The sequence below is a fragment of the Dromiciops gliroides genome, chromosome 2 (genome assembly GCF_019393635.1).
Source record: "Dromiciops gliroides isolate mDroGli1 chromosome 2, mDroGli1.pri, whole genome shotgun sequence".
Lineage (NCBI taxonomy): Eukaryota > Metazoa > Chordata > Mammalia > Microbiotheria > Microbiotheriidae > Dromiciops > Dromiciops gliroides.
In genome coordinates, this window is record NC_057862.1 from 438,035,089 (window position 1) to 438,047,467 (window position 12,379).

The 12,379-nt window shown below is 38.5% G+C and overlaps 1 protein-coding gene across 2 annotated transcripts in view; it reads right to left on the minus strand.

Moving 5' to 3' along the window:
- Window positions 1–1,295: 1,295 nt before the first annotated feature.
- The window catches only part of DNAJC5 (DnaJ heat shock protein family (Hsp40) member C5), a 40,388-nt gene continuing 29,304 nt past the window's right edge, over window positions 1,296–12,379 (minus strand). Inside the window, exons 2-6 of one of the 2 annotated variants that reach the window (XR_006354661.1) lie at window positions 11,881–11,998; window positions 10,113–10,326; window positions 2,856–3,027; window positions 2,670–2,744; window positions 1,296–2,273 (exon numbers count right to left, since the gene is read on the minus strand). Coding sequence is in view for 1 of the 2 variants with exons in the window: in XM_043980932.1 (XP_043836867.1) it covers window positions 2,170–2,273; window positions 2,856–3,027; window positions 10,113–10,326; window positions 11,881–11,987 (597 nt within the window). In the remaining variant the exon portion in view is untranslated. The remainder of the gene's footprint in view (window positions 2,274–2,669; window positions 2,745–2,855; window positions 3,028–10,112; window positions 10,327–11,880; window positions 11,999–12,379) is intronic. The other variant, XM_043980932.1, reaches the window with a different exon arrangement.

A 12,379-nucleotide genomic window follows, 5' to 3' on the forward strand; every position in this document is an offset into this window, starting at 1 on the left:
GGCATCAATTAATAAGGCTAGTAAGAAATAAGGATGAGAAATTGATTCCCTATGTAAAAGAAAGTTCATATGAAAATGTAGTAATCAAGACCAATAATTATATAGTATTAGTCATCATATGAAGTTCTTTGTTAATGAAGCATCAGGACCAAACAGTTAAGAAATATAAGCTAAGAAGAGTAATTTATGATTGTTTGCTGGACACCCAATTCTTAGGTCAAACTAGAAACAAATGTAGTCTATTTTAAATTCTATCAGTCTTGTTTTTAGTGGACAAGGGCCACTGAACAGGCTTTTCTTTAACTGATGAACTCAGCCTAAAAGACATCTATATGCTTTATATAGTTTCAGAATCAGGGTAATGACACAATACCTTCACAGATACCCATTGGTGATTATGGCAAGGCTAAGCCTGCTGTATGGGAGAAAGAAAAAGAGAATGAAAACAAGAGGGATAAAGGAAAGGCAAAGGTTTATGTGGTGGGGCTTCATAAAGAGCACTACCATAACTTATCTTAAGATACTCTAATTTTGTCCATTGCCAAAGAGCTTTTAAGAAAAATTTGGACTGATTTGGCAGATTTACCAACTAGTCCCTTTAGAAATCTAAAATCATTTGAATAGAGTAGGCAGGTCATTATTTACCAAAATTACAATTTACAATGTCTATAAAGGAGGCCCCGATATCAATCAAGCTTTATAGAAGAAATTCGGTGTGCCTTCAACACTATAATTACTAGGAAAAGACTTTGTTATTTTAAATTAACTGCTGAAGAGGGTCTCCATTGGGAATGATGAATGGAGGAATGTCAAACAAGAAGCAAGAAAGGGCAAGATAATGAATACAGAGTGCATCTAACTACAGGATACCTGCTTGGAAGTTGATAGCTATTCTGACTCTTTACTCTATTGCTCTGTTGTACCCTCACAACCCTCACAGTGGTGGGGGTAGAGGGAACCAACACTGCAACCCAAACACCCTGAATCTTCCTTAGCATGGAATCTGTTAAATGCAAAAAAAAAAGAAAAAAGAAACAAAGAAAAAGAAAAGTACAATTATTGTTGCAGAGTAACTGTGCTTGGGAAAACAGAAGAGACTTAAAGTAAATTTTAGATACAGAAAACTGGTTTTAAACACTGTGCAAACATGATTTGGTTTCAATATAAAAAAGGAAATTTTTTTCATTTCCACAATAAATTTACCTGAGGAGAAAAAAACCCCACAATGATGTACGTAAACAAGGCTGAAGAGATCAGGTACAAAGTATAAACCACATAAACACAGGGATTATGTCTTCTGAAGAGTCATTTTCATATTTCCAAATTCTTTCATAATTACAGAACCTGGAAGGGACCCCAAAGGTCATGTAATCTAACCCCCTTGTTTGACTGATAAGCAAACCAGGGCTCAGAGAAGTTTAGTGACTTGCCCAAGGTCATTTATAAGATTAGAGGAGTTGGGACCAAAACACAGGTATTCTGACTCCGGGCAAGGAGCTATTCATCATTTCTGGAGCTCATGAACAAAAGGAAGTGTCAAAGAGTAGGCCAGTATACAAAGGTCAAAAACTGATAAGGAAGGATAAAATTCCTATCTGGAAACATCCTCCATTTTGAGCTAAGTCATACATTGGCTTTAACATGGGCACAGGGAATGTGAACAAGTACTCTTGGTTGAGAACGATGAATTCCCCTTCCTATTTTTTAAAGGTCCTCACAACTAAATTGTATGGAAGCAAAAGTGGCTTCAGAGCAATTCTCACTTAAACTCGTAGGTTGAAAAATATATTTAGGCTGGTACCACTGCTTAAAATGCAGATTGCTTCCATTATTCACTTAATTCAGTAACTCCTCGATACATTTACAACACAGACATACATAAAACATAACCCCATACATGCGATTAAAAAAAAAAAAAGGATAAAGGAAGACCGTAGCTAAACTGCTTTAAATACTGCATGCTACAGCACTTCATGTATCATCAAGATACGACACTGAAGGTGACAGAAAAGGCGGAAGGGATTACAAAATATTCTTGGCAGGTCAGTGTCTGCCCTTTCCCTGTGGCAGGAGCTGTTCCCTCCCCGATCTCTATTTCTACTGTTCATGATTCTAATGTTGATTGGCCAGGTACTGATTTATCCATTCTAATTACAGTGTTTTCTTAACTTAGTTAAATCCATCAGTATGGTAGCTGGGGTGGGAGTCAGTTGTGAGCTGGGTGGTCTCTGTGGCTGATGCTGGTTGTATCACAATAGGTGTGTCTGTAGCCTCTGAAAAAGGGGAAAACACACATACTTTATTGCACTAAGAGAACAAAAGCACACACGCAACTTTTGTTACATAACAACTAAATTCCTAACCAGAAACACTCCATTCCCTTTATTAGGAAATGGAACAGAATGATCATTTCAACAAGTCTCTATGATATATCATAGTAACACTTGCTCTGAGACCAAAAAACTGTCAGTTGTCCCCACCCCAATTAGCCTTTTTTAATTTCTTGAGATGTTTTTTAGCTACCCATCACTAGAAGTCCACCTTCTACATCCCTCCCAACCACCACCAGTCTCCAAATTTCCAACCCCACAATTCTACTATTACTACAGAGTCAATGGGTGGGAGACAGTTATTTATGTAAATCTGGTCATTCTTGTTTCTATTTTTACCTCAAATTTCCATGTTCACACCTCAAACGTCCCAGCTTCCACCAAAAACACTCCAAGCACAGTATCAATGCCCTCCTGTTTGACAAGATAGTTCAACACTGGTTCAGGGATCATTCTAGCTATTACCCATGCACACACTGGAGGCTGTATCTATTTTATGGACTGTAACTGTTAAAAGATACTTACCCCTCTCATCAGACTGTAACTGTGCCTCCAAGTCCTCTGGGGAGACATAGTATTCTTGGTCATCACCTTCAGGAGGTTTAGGTTTACACTTTCCACAGCAGCAGTTAAAGCAGCAGCACAGACAGCAGCAACAGTAGCAGCCAGTAATGATCCCACAAAATAAAAACAGGGCCTGGGTAGAAGGAAGAGATTGGGCATTGTTTCAATGACCAGATTTAACATATAGTCCCATTTTACAAGGGATAAGACTTTAATGTACTTGCAAAAAATGGCATTTAGGATGTAAGATGATCATCAATATAGAATGAAAAGGGAAAAAAATTACATATGATACCATTTTCCTATTCAAACTATTGCACAGATAAATCTCAAGTTATTGTTAGAAGTGATAAAAGAAGGAACTCCAAAGATAAATAATAAAGCTCATAACAAAATGAGAGTAATTGCTTGCTGATGCTGGACTCAAAGTTCACTCATAACATACTAAAAAAACCTATTTCCCTCAAGAACTCCAGTGCCTAGTACAATGCCTATATGATTTTTCATGATAAAGTGGTGACCCAGTTTTATACTGATCCCCCTCTGAGAAAAACTTTCTCAAGTTTCACTGGAGAATGGCTATCAGACTAACTCTGAAGAAAATGAATGTCATATGCAAAAGAAGCATTTTTATTTCTGAATATTTCAATAGATCTATGATTGGGGCAGCTAGGTGGCGCAGTGGATAGAGCACCGGCCCTGGATTCAGGAGTACCTGAGTTCAAATCTGACCTCAGACACTTAACACTTACTAGCTATGTGACCCTGGGCAAGTCACTTAACCCCAATTGCCTCACCCAAAAAATTAAATAAATAAAAATAGATCTATGATTTCACACTAACAAGGTGAATTCCATCCAGCAGCACAGAGGACAACCCATCCATGTCATCTCATTTTGTGAATTATCCATTTTGTCCCAGAAATCCTCTTTAGAAAACACACCCAATATGCTGGAGACCTCCCTTAAGGTCTTTTTTACATTTTGTATGTTTTAGCAGAGCACTTAGGCTGTCCATGTGATCCTCATTTTTGCCACTTGATATCCTTCATGTCACTCCTTGTATGTAGTCAACAGTGCAACGATACTCAAGTCTGTGCCCACCATGTCTATTGTAACGATTGGAATAATGCCACCTGCTGGAGAGTTACTGTAGAAAAGCTCTGCCATGAGAAGAAGATGCCTGAGGGCAAGCCATGTGGCTTTTCTTTGGCATCAGGAAGTGAGTTTGCTTGTAGGAGGAAGAAGGGGCAAGGCCGGCTCTCTAAAATGCGTAGATGAATCTAGGCCTTTCTCTCTATCTCTTCACCAAATTCTTATTTTCCTTAATAAATACTTAAAAGTCTAAACTCTTGCTAAGCTTATAATTTACTGGCGACCATTCACTAGATATTTTAGACAGTATAGCTAGAATTTTAGCCCCTTACACTATCCACTGCCCTTTGGTTCATTTGTAACTTAGGGGTGGTGATGTTTCAGAAGATATAGTGTCACAGAGTGTGGCTCGAAGAACATTTGTGTTAAAGTTGGATATTTGCACTGGGATACAGCTTGGGAACTGTAAAAGCATAATGGAATTTCGCCAAAGCAATCTCCTTTTCACCAATTCAATCCTGTTGTCCATTGTCCATTTGCAGTGCCTAGACTATTGCAATAAACTCCTATTACATCTGCCTGCTCCAACTCTCTCTCCTCACGCCAATCCATTCTTTATACATCTGTCAAATGGCTTTTTCCTAAAGTGCAAATCTGACCATGTTTTTCCCTCTACCCAATAATCTCCAGTAGCTCTTTATTATAAACAGAAATACAAGCCCACTTTTTTTTTTTTAAAGGGCATGAGGATGAGTTCAAATCCAGCCTCAGGGGCAGCTAGGTGGTGCAGTGGATAGAGCACTGGCCCTGGATTCAGGAGCACCTGAGTTCAAATCCGGCCTCAGACACCTGACACTTACTAGCTGTATGACCCTGGGCAAGTCACTTAACCCCAATTGCCTCACACACACATACAAAATAAGGGCATTTAAAGCCCTTTCCAACCTGGTCCCAAACTACCTTTTCAGCTATATTTCTTGTTATTCCCATGAACACTGTGATCCAGTCATACTGTCCTTCTTACAATTCCTCATATACAGCATTTCATCTCCAAACACCATGCCTTTGTGCTGGCTGTTCCCTATATCTGGAATGCACTTCTATCTCTCATCTTCAACTCTCAGAATCTCTAGTTTCCTTCAAAGACCAGCTCAAGTACCACCTTCTATATAAGACCTATCTTGATCCCTCAAAATCTATATGTACTCTGACATGTACATGTCTTCCCAACTCTAAGGACAGGGATGATTTTCGTTTTAGGAAAAGTCAGATTGCAAGGTGCTGAGAAGTGAGTAGGAGGTGAGAAAGTGGAGGGACAATGAAGGCAGATAGCTTTTTCTAAGAGTTTGGCTGTTGGGGGCAGCTAGGTGGTACAGTAGATAAAGCACTAACCCTGGATTCAGAAGGACCTGAGTTCAAATCTGGCTTCAGACACTTGACACTTACTAGCTGTGTGACCCTGGGCAAGTCACTTAACCCTCACTGCCTGGCTGTAAAAAGGAGGGGCAGTGGCTTTAGGGTAATAGCTTGAGGGAATGGTTGTACAGATTTTTCTTAAGGGTGGGGAGAGTGGGCATGTTTGGAGGCATCAGGAAAAGAGCCAAAGGATAAGGAGAAGCTTTAGAGAGGTGATGACTGAAAGAGCTCACCCTTGGGGGAAAAAGGAAGATTTGGTATTAAGGGAACATGTTGGGGGTATTGGTGTTAGTAAGAAGGGACACTTTATCTTCCTAGAGGAGAAAAGGGGAGATGATATTGAGGTGATCTGAAATACACAAGTGGGGAGAAAGAGCTGGTAATGGATAGCCTTAAATTTTTCAGTCAAATGAGGCTTTGCTAAGAGGGAAGGTTGAAAGAAGGTGATATAGGCCTATTGAGAAAGGAAGATTAAGTATAGAAGACTGGAGTATAGGGCCTACATGAGAATGGGTAACAAAAATCAGCAGTTTTAATGACTTTCTAGTAGTATCAGAAGAATTTGAACAGCAGCAGAGAAGATGGATTAATGGGGAAAAACAAGGCTGAGTTATGAAAAGGGATAAGTGGTGAGAGAACAAGGGGAAAATAATTAAAAAACAATGAAAAGCTGAGCTAGTTAACTGAACTGGTCAAGACTTTGCAGAGTGGAAAGTTAAGTCTGGAAGAGTGAAACAAAAGGAGAATTAAATGAGGGGTTTGGACAAATGGCTTCTAAGACCCCTTTCCAGTTGTAAATTTGTGATGTTATGATAGAATACTGGCAGACACAGAAATTTCTATAGACTGTGATGGTGCAACACTGGTGGGTGATGAAAAGAGCAAAGGTATCCCCATAACAGTGTGAGCACTAAATATAGGGATAAAGAAATACACTGTGGAAGAGTCCTGAAGAAAATTAGGGATTCTAAGAGGCAAAATAAGAATGCATTCCAAGCATGAGGGACAGCTTGTGCAAAAGTAGAGGTTATAGGCAGCTAGGTGGCGTAGTGGATAAAGCACCGGCCCTGGATTCAGGAGTACCTGAGTTCAAATCCGGCTTCAGACACATGACTTACTAGCTGTGTGACCCTGGGCAAGTCACTTAACCCCCATTGCCCCACCAAAAAGAAAAGTAGAGGTTACAGAAGGAATAATGTATATAGGGAATAATAATAAGGCTAGTTAGACTCAAATAAATATATGAAGTGTGGTAAAGTAGGCTGAGCCCAGATTGTACAGGACCCAACTGAGGAGTTTGTATTTGATCCTAGAGGTCCTAGAGCTGCTGAAGATTCTCGAGAAGGATAGTGACATGATCAGATCTGCAGTTTAGGAAGATTGTTCTGGCAGTTAGGTAGAGGAAGGGATAGATTTGACAACGGAGGACTAAGTAGGAGGCTATTAAATTGCCAGGCAAGAGGTAACGGTGGCCTCAATTACGGCAAGGTCTATGTGAGAAGAGATGCTGTGAAGATTTAAAAAAAAAAAAAAGAAGAGTTGGCACCTAGCTGTATAGGAGAGTGAAAGAAAAAAGTAGAGTTAAAGATTCCTGAATTGAAAGGTGAAAGAAAGGAAAAACTAATGATAGTACATTATGACAGAAATTATGAGCAGAGGGTCATAGAGTCTGAATTGAAATAGACCCATAGAGGGCATTGGAGACAGGAGGAGAAGTAGCTTTAAGATAATAAGTTTTGTTTTGGACATGCTGAATTTGTGTTTCAACAATGGAGCTCAGGAAAGAGAAGTGGATTTGTATAGATCTGAAAGTGACACCTGCACTGATGGAAGTTAATAAGATCATCATAAGTAGAATGTAGAGAAAAGGATTATTATGACTGTTTTACTTTGGTTAATTTTTGGAAGAGTGATAATCAAGTTCCCTTTCTTTTTCCAATCCTAGTTCAGTCTGTATGGACAGCCAATTCCATTTTTGAAAAGCAGTATGACATAGTAGAACAAGGGATGGGAGGCATCTTACTTTGCATCTTGCATCTCACATCTTACACTTCCTAGCTACATGACCACAGGCAAGTCATTTAATTCACTGAAACTGAGTTTACTCAGATATAAAATACTATCTGTGATAGGACTGTGAAGATCAAATGAGATCACCTAAGAAAAGCACTTCACAAAATTTAAAGTACCAAAAGTGTTGGTTGCTATTATTATTTTTGGTGAGGCAATTGGGGTTAAATGACTTGCCCAGGGTTACACAGCTAGTAAGTGTTAAGTGTCTGAGGCTGGATTTGAACTCAGGTCCTCCTGACTCCAGGGCCAGTGCTCTATCCACTGCACCACCTAGCTGCCTGGTTGCTATTATTATTATTAATGTGGTTGCTCTCCAGAGTCTTCTGATTCTCATCTGGAAAAAAAATTCATGATACAGAGGTATGAGACTTCTGAATAATCTACTAACCATGGGCCTCCTTCCTTTAGCACACCTGAGATTTCTTTTCTTTCTTTTTTTTTTTTAAGTTTTTTTTTTTCTTTTTTAGTGAGGCAATTGGGGTTAAGTGACTTGCCCAGGGTCACACAGCTAGTAAGTGTCAAGTGTCTGAGGCCGGATTTGAACTCAGGTACTCCTGACTCCAGGGCCGGTGCCCTAACCACTGCGCCACCTAGCTGCCCCTGAGATTTATTTTCAAAAGTATTTTTCACCATTTTCACTTCTGCCTACCTTGGTGTTAAAGTTATTGAGTATTAAAAATATGTTCATTTGGTTGAAAGGATCTTCATTGAATTTCTCTAGGTCTTTATCCTTCACAATAGATGTGAGTCTATAAACTGCAATTACCCCCATTTTGGTCTTTGTTTATGTTTACCGTGAACACTGAAAAAATGACTATTCCATAAAATTTTGTTTCTTATTGTCTTCAGACACATGAAGAAACCAACTTTGTCAACTCTTTTGTCTCCCCAGAGAGGATGTATGAACCATGTTCCCATTTAACAATAACTTTATGGGTTTTTTGTTTGTTTTACTTTCTTTTGTGGGGCAATGAGGGTTAAGTGACTTGCCCAGGGTCACACAGTTAGTAAGTGTCAAGTGTCTGAAGCTGGATTTGAACTCAGGTATTCCTGAGTCCAGGGCCAGTGCTTTATCCACTGGGCCACCTGGCTGCCCCTTAACAGTAACTTTATGAGGATATCTATCATAGTTTTTGAGTTGAAAGGGACTTTTGAAGCCATTTGGTCCAACCCTTTATTTTGCAGATCAACAAACTGAGGTCCAAAGAAATTAGATTTGCCTGAGGTCACCAAGGCACAAGGACTATCTGGGATTTGATTTCAAATCCAGCCCTCTTGAGATGGTCTAATTTGTCAGTGGACAAAGATTTAATATTTAGAATAGCTACAGCTGGGCTGCTGATGAGTGAGATGAGCAGAACCAGAAGAACATTGTACACAGTATCATCAACAGTGAGTGCTGTTCTACTCTGATGGACTATATTCTTCTCACCAATGCAATGGTACAGAAGAGTTCCAGGGAACTCATGATAGAAGAGGATCTCCAAATCCTAGGAAAAAAAAGAACTGTGGAGTATAGATGCTGAATGAACCATACTATTTCTTTTGTTTTTGGTGCTGTTGTTTTTTTCTATTTTGAGGTTTTTCATCATTGCTCTGATTTTTCTCTTATAACATAACTAATGCAGAAATAGGATTAATGTTATTATGTGTATATATATATAAAAACCTATATCAGATTACCTGCTGTCTAGGGGAGGGGGGGGGGAGAGAGGGAGAAAAATCTGAAATTGGAAAGCTTGTATAAATAAAAGTTGAGAACTATCTTTACATGTAACGGGGAAAAAAATAAATAATTAAAAAAAATAGCTACAGCTGATTTTTTTTAAAGGGGGGGGGGGCGGCAGCTGGGTGGCGCAGTGGATAGAGCACCGGCCCTAGAGTCAGGAGTACCTGAGTTGAAAATCCGGCCTCAGACACTTAACACTTACTAGCTGTGTGACCCTGGGCAAGTCACTTAACCCCAATTGCCTCACTTTAATAAAAAAAAAAGGGAGGGGGACTGGTTCCTTTATTTTACAACATTTAAGAAATATTTCTTGTTTTTAGATCACTCTCAATCCTAATAGATCCCTCTCCCCTCCCCAAAGAGCCATTCCTTATAACAAAAAAAGAAAATAAAAAGCATTCAGCAAAACCAAAACATCAACTGAATCTGACTGCATATGCAATATTCCACACCTTTAGTCTCCCAGTCAATGAAAATGTGCTTTTCTCTTTTCTATGCAGAGGTGGAGGATAGCGCATGCATTGCTGGATACAGTTAACATGCTGGTTAGTTTTGCTGAAGTGTTTTCCCCTTCCCTTTTTCATTTTTTGCTAAAAGGGATGATTTTCTGGATGAGGGCAGGGATAGACTGGAAAAGGCAAAAGATATAAAAAAATTTTTTTTAAAAAAAGAATGACACAGCACTGTTTCTTTTTCTTTGATCTCCCCATTTACATTTTCCTGTAGTCAATTTTTATACTGTTTAAATGGCTATAAAATTCTTGCAATCCACTGAAATCTAATGTTTTAAAATCAGCTATTACAACAAAACACAAAATTGTATAAATACAATTATAGAAAACCCCAAAGAACACTGTGAACAGAAGAGTCTCTTTGAAGCTTTTAAAGGAAGCATTTTCCTCTCACCTTTGCCCACCAGCTGGATAGCACAAAATAGGTATTCACGTTCTCTTCCCCAAACTGCTCAGCTACATAAAGGCCCAAAGAACCATACTTGTCATATATGTTTCGTTTTGTGGCATCAGTCAATATTGCATGTGCGTTGTTGATCTCTTTAAATTTGTCTGCAGCTTCTGGGTTATCTGGATTTTTGTCAGGATGATATTTCAATGCAAGCTTCCTGCAAACAAAAAGATTTTTGCCCATTAAAATTTGGCTCCCTGCTCTTTCACTTTTCCATTCATCTGTGTGGGGCAATAATACAGGAAAACCTTTTTCATTTTATGGTGTCATCCATTTGTACCTGCATTTCTACCTTCATGTTCTTAGAGAAGAACAACAATTAGGGCATAAGAACTTTCTATAATGACAAACCTAACTTTGCTCAAGGAGCTAGGGAAAGATCAGTTGCATGTTTGACTTCTTGCATCTACTTTGTTTCTCTACTGACCTCTAGTGTTCCATTTAATTAACTGAATACTGGAGGGGGGGGGGGAGAAGAGAAGAACCCCTAACCTATAAAAACTTTTTTCATCATGTAATTTATATTTGTTTGCCATTAACTACTCTAACACTAAAGATAATCAGATGAGAATACTAAGATACCTGGTTATGTGCAAAGTCCAAATGGTTTAAACAATGTTCCCATAAACCTGAGGAATCCTTTAGGTTTAAGTGGTTGAGGTAAATAAAACATATAAAAAATGGGGCAGCTAGGTGGCGCAGTGGATAGAGCACTGGCCCAGGAGTCAGGAGTACCTGAGTTCAAATCCGGACTCAGACACTAACACTTACTAGCTGTGTGACCCTAGGCAAGTCACTTAACCCCAATTGCCTCACCAAAAAAACACAACAAAACAAAACCACACCACATATAAAAAATTAGGTCTGAAAAAAAAAAAATTAAGTGACAGATCAAGAATTTGCAGGCCAATCAGTACATAACATCCTCATAGATAGATGGATCATGCATTTTTAAACTTACCACGGATGACAAAAAAAGTCCTATTTGTTATTATTACTATGACTACTATCATTAATCAGCAGTGAGTTTATTTACTTTCTACTGAAAAGAACTGAATGAAAACAGAATTTTCATAAGCAAAATATATGAAAAAGGAGGCCGTCTAGAAGTGAATACGTTTTTCAGAAAGAGCCTACTAAAATGGTCACACTGTTAAAAGTATACACAGAACATTTTTTCCAGGTTCTTCTTTTTCAGTGTTTTATTGATACCCTTTTTAAAAAGAACACTCTCAGTTCCCAATAACCCTCTCCTGCTATCCCTCCCGAAACAATTAAGTACATTTGGCCATGTTTTAAAATTTATGTGTCCATGTTCCTCTTCTCAGAGCAGTGCATATATATCAAAGGCTAAAAGGAAGATCTTTAATTATATTCATGCTTTTCTTTCTTTCTAAAGTATTGCTTTAGAAATTAGTAGTTTTGCATTTGATAATGTATAAAATTCTACAAGGTGCTACTTTCCTCTGAAGAAAATGTAAGACTATAAATTTAAAATATTTTAGGAAATAAGCACTTTTATAAGTGGAAATACAAAATCCAAAACAAAATTATGTCACCTATAAGTTACAATTGTTTTTAAAGAAAAGCTGAACATCTGAAGAAAGAGCCTTTTCCTATAAATGTTGTACCCATCTAAATCTAGATCATAATGAATAGCACCATCTGGGCACTTGAGTGAATTTCTGAAAGTTAAAATTTACTTTCTTACCTATATGATTTTTTTATATCATCTGAGGTTGCATTCTTGTCCAACCCAAGAACATGGTACAATGATTCTCCAGAGGTAGAAAGTGAACGCTGTCTCTGGTCTGCCATTTTATGCTAATCTGCAAAACATATTTTAATAAAAATACAACATTGAGAAATCATCCAAGTAATTTGTAATGATCAGCTTTGTAACAAAGATTCATGTCTAAAGTCTACTTTTAAGATTAAAATTCCAACTGCTACAAAAAGTTGGTAAAAATGGGTGTTCTCGGGGCAGCTAGGTGGCACAGTGGATAAAGCATCGGCCCTGGAGTCAGGAGTACCTGAGTTCAAATCCGGCCTCAGACACTTAATACTTACTAGCTGTGTGACCCTGGGAAAGTCACTTAACCCCAATTGCCTTACCGGAAAAAAAAAAGAAAAAAAAAAAGGGTGTTCTCGGGGGCAGCTAGATGGCGCAGTGGATGGAACACTGGCCCTGGATTCAGGAGTACCTGAGT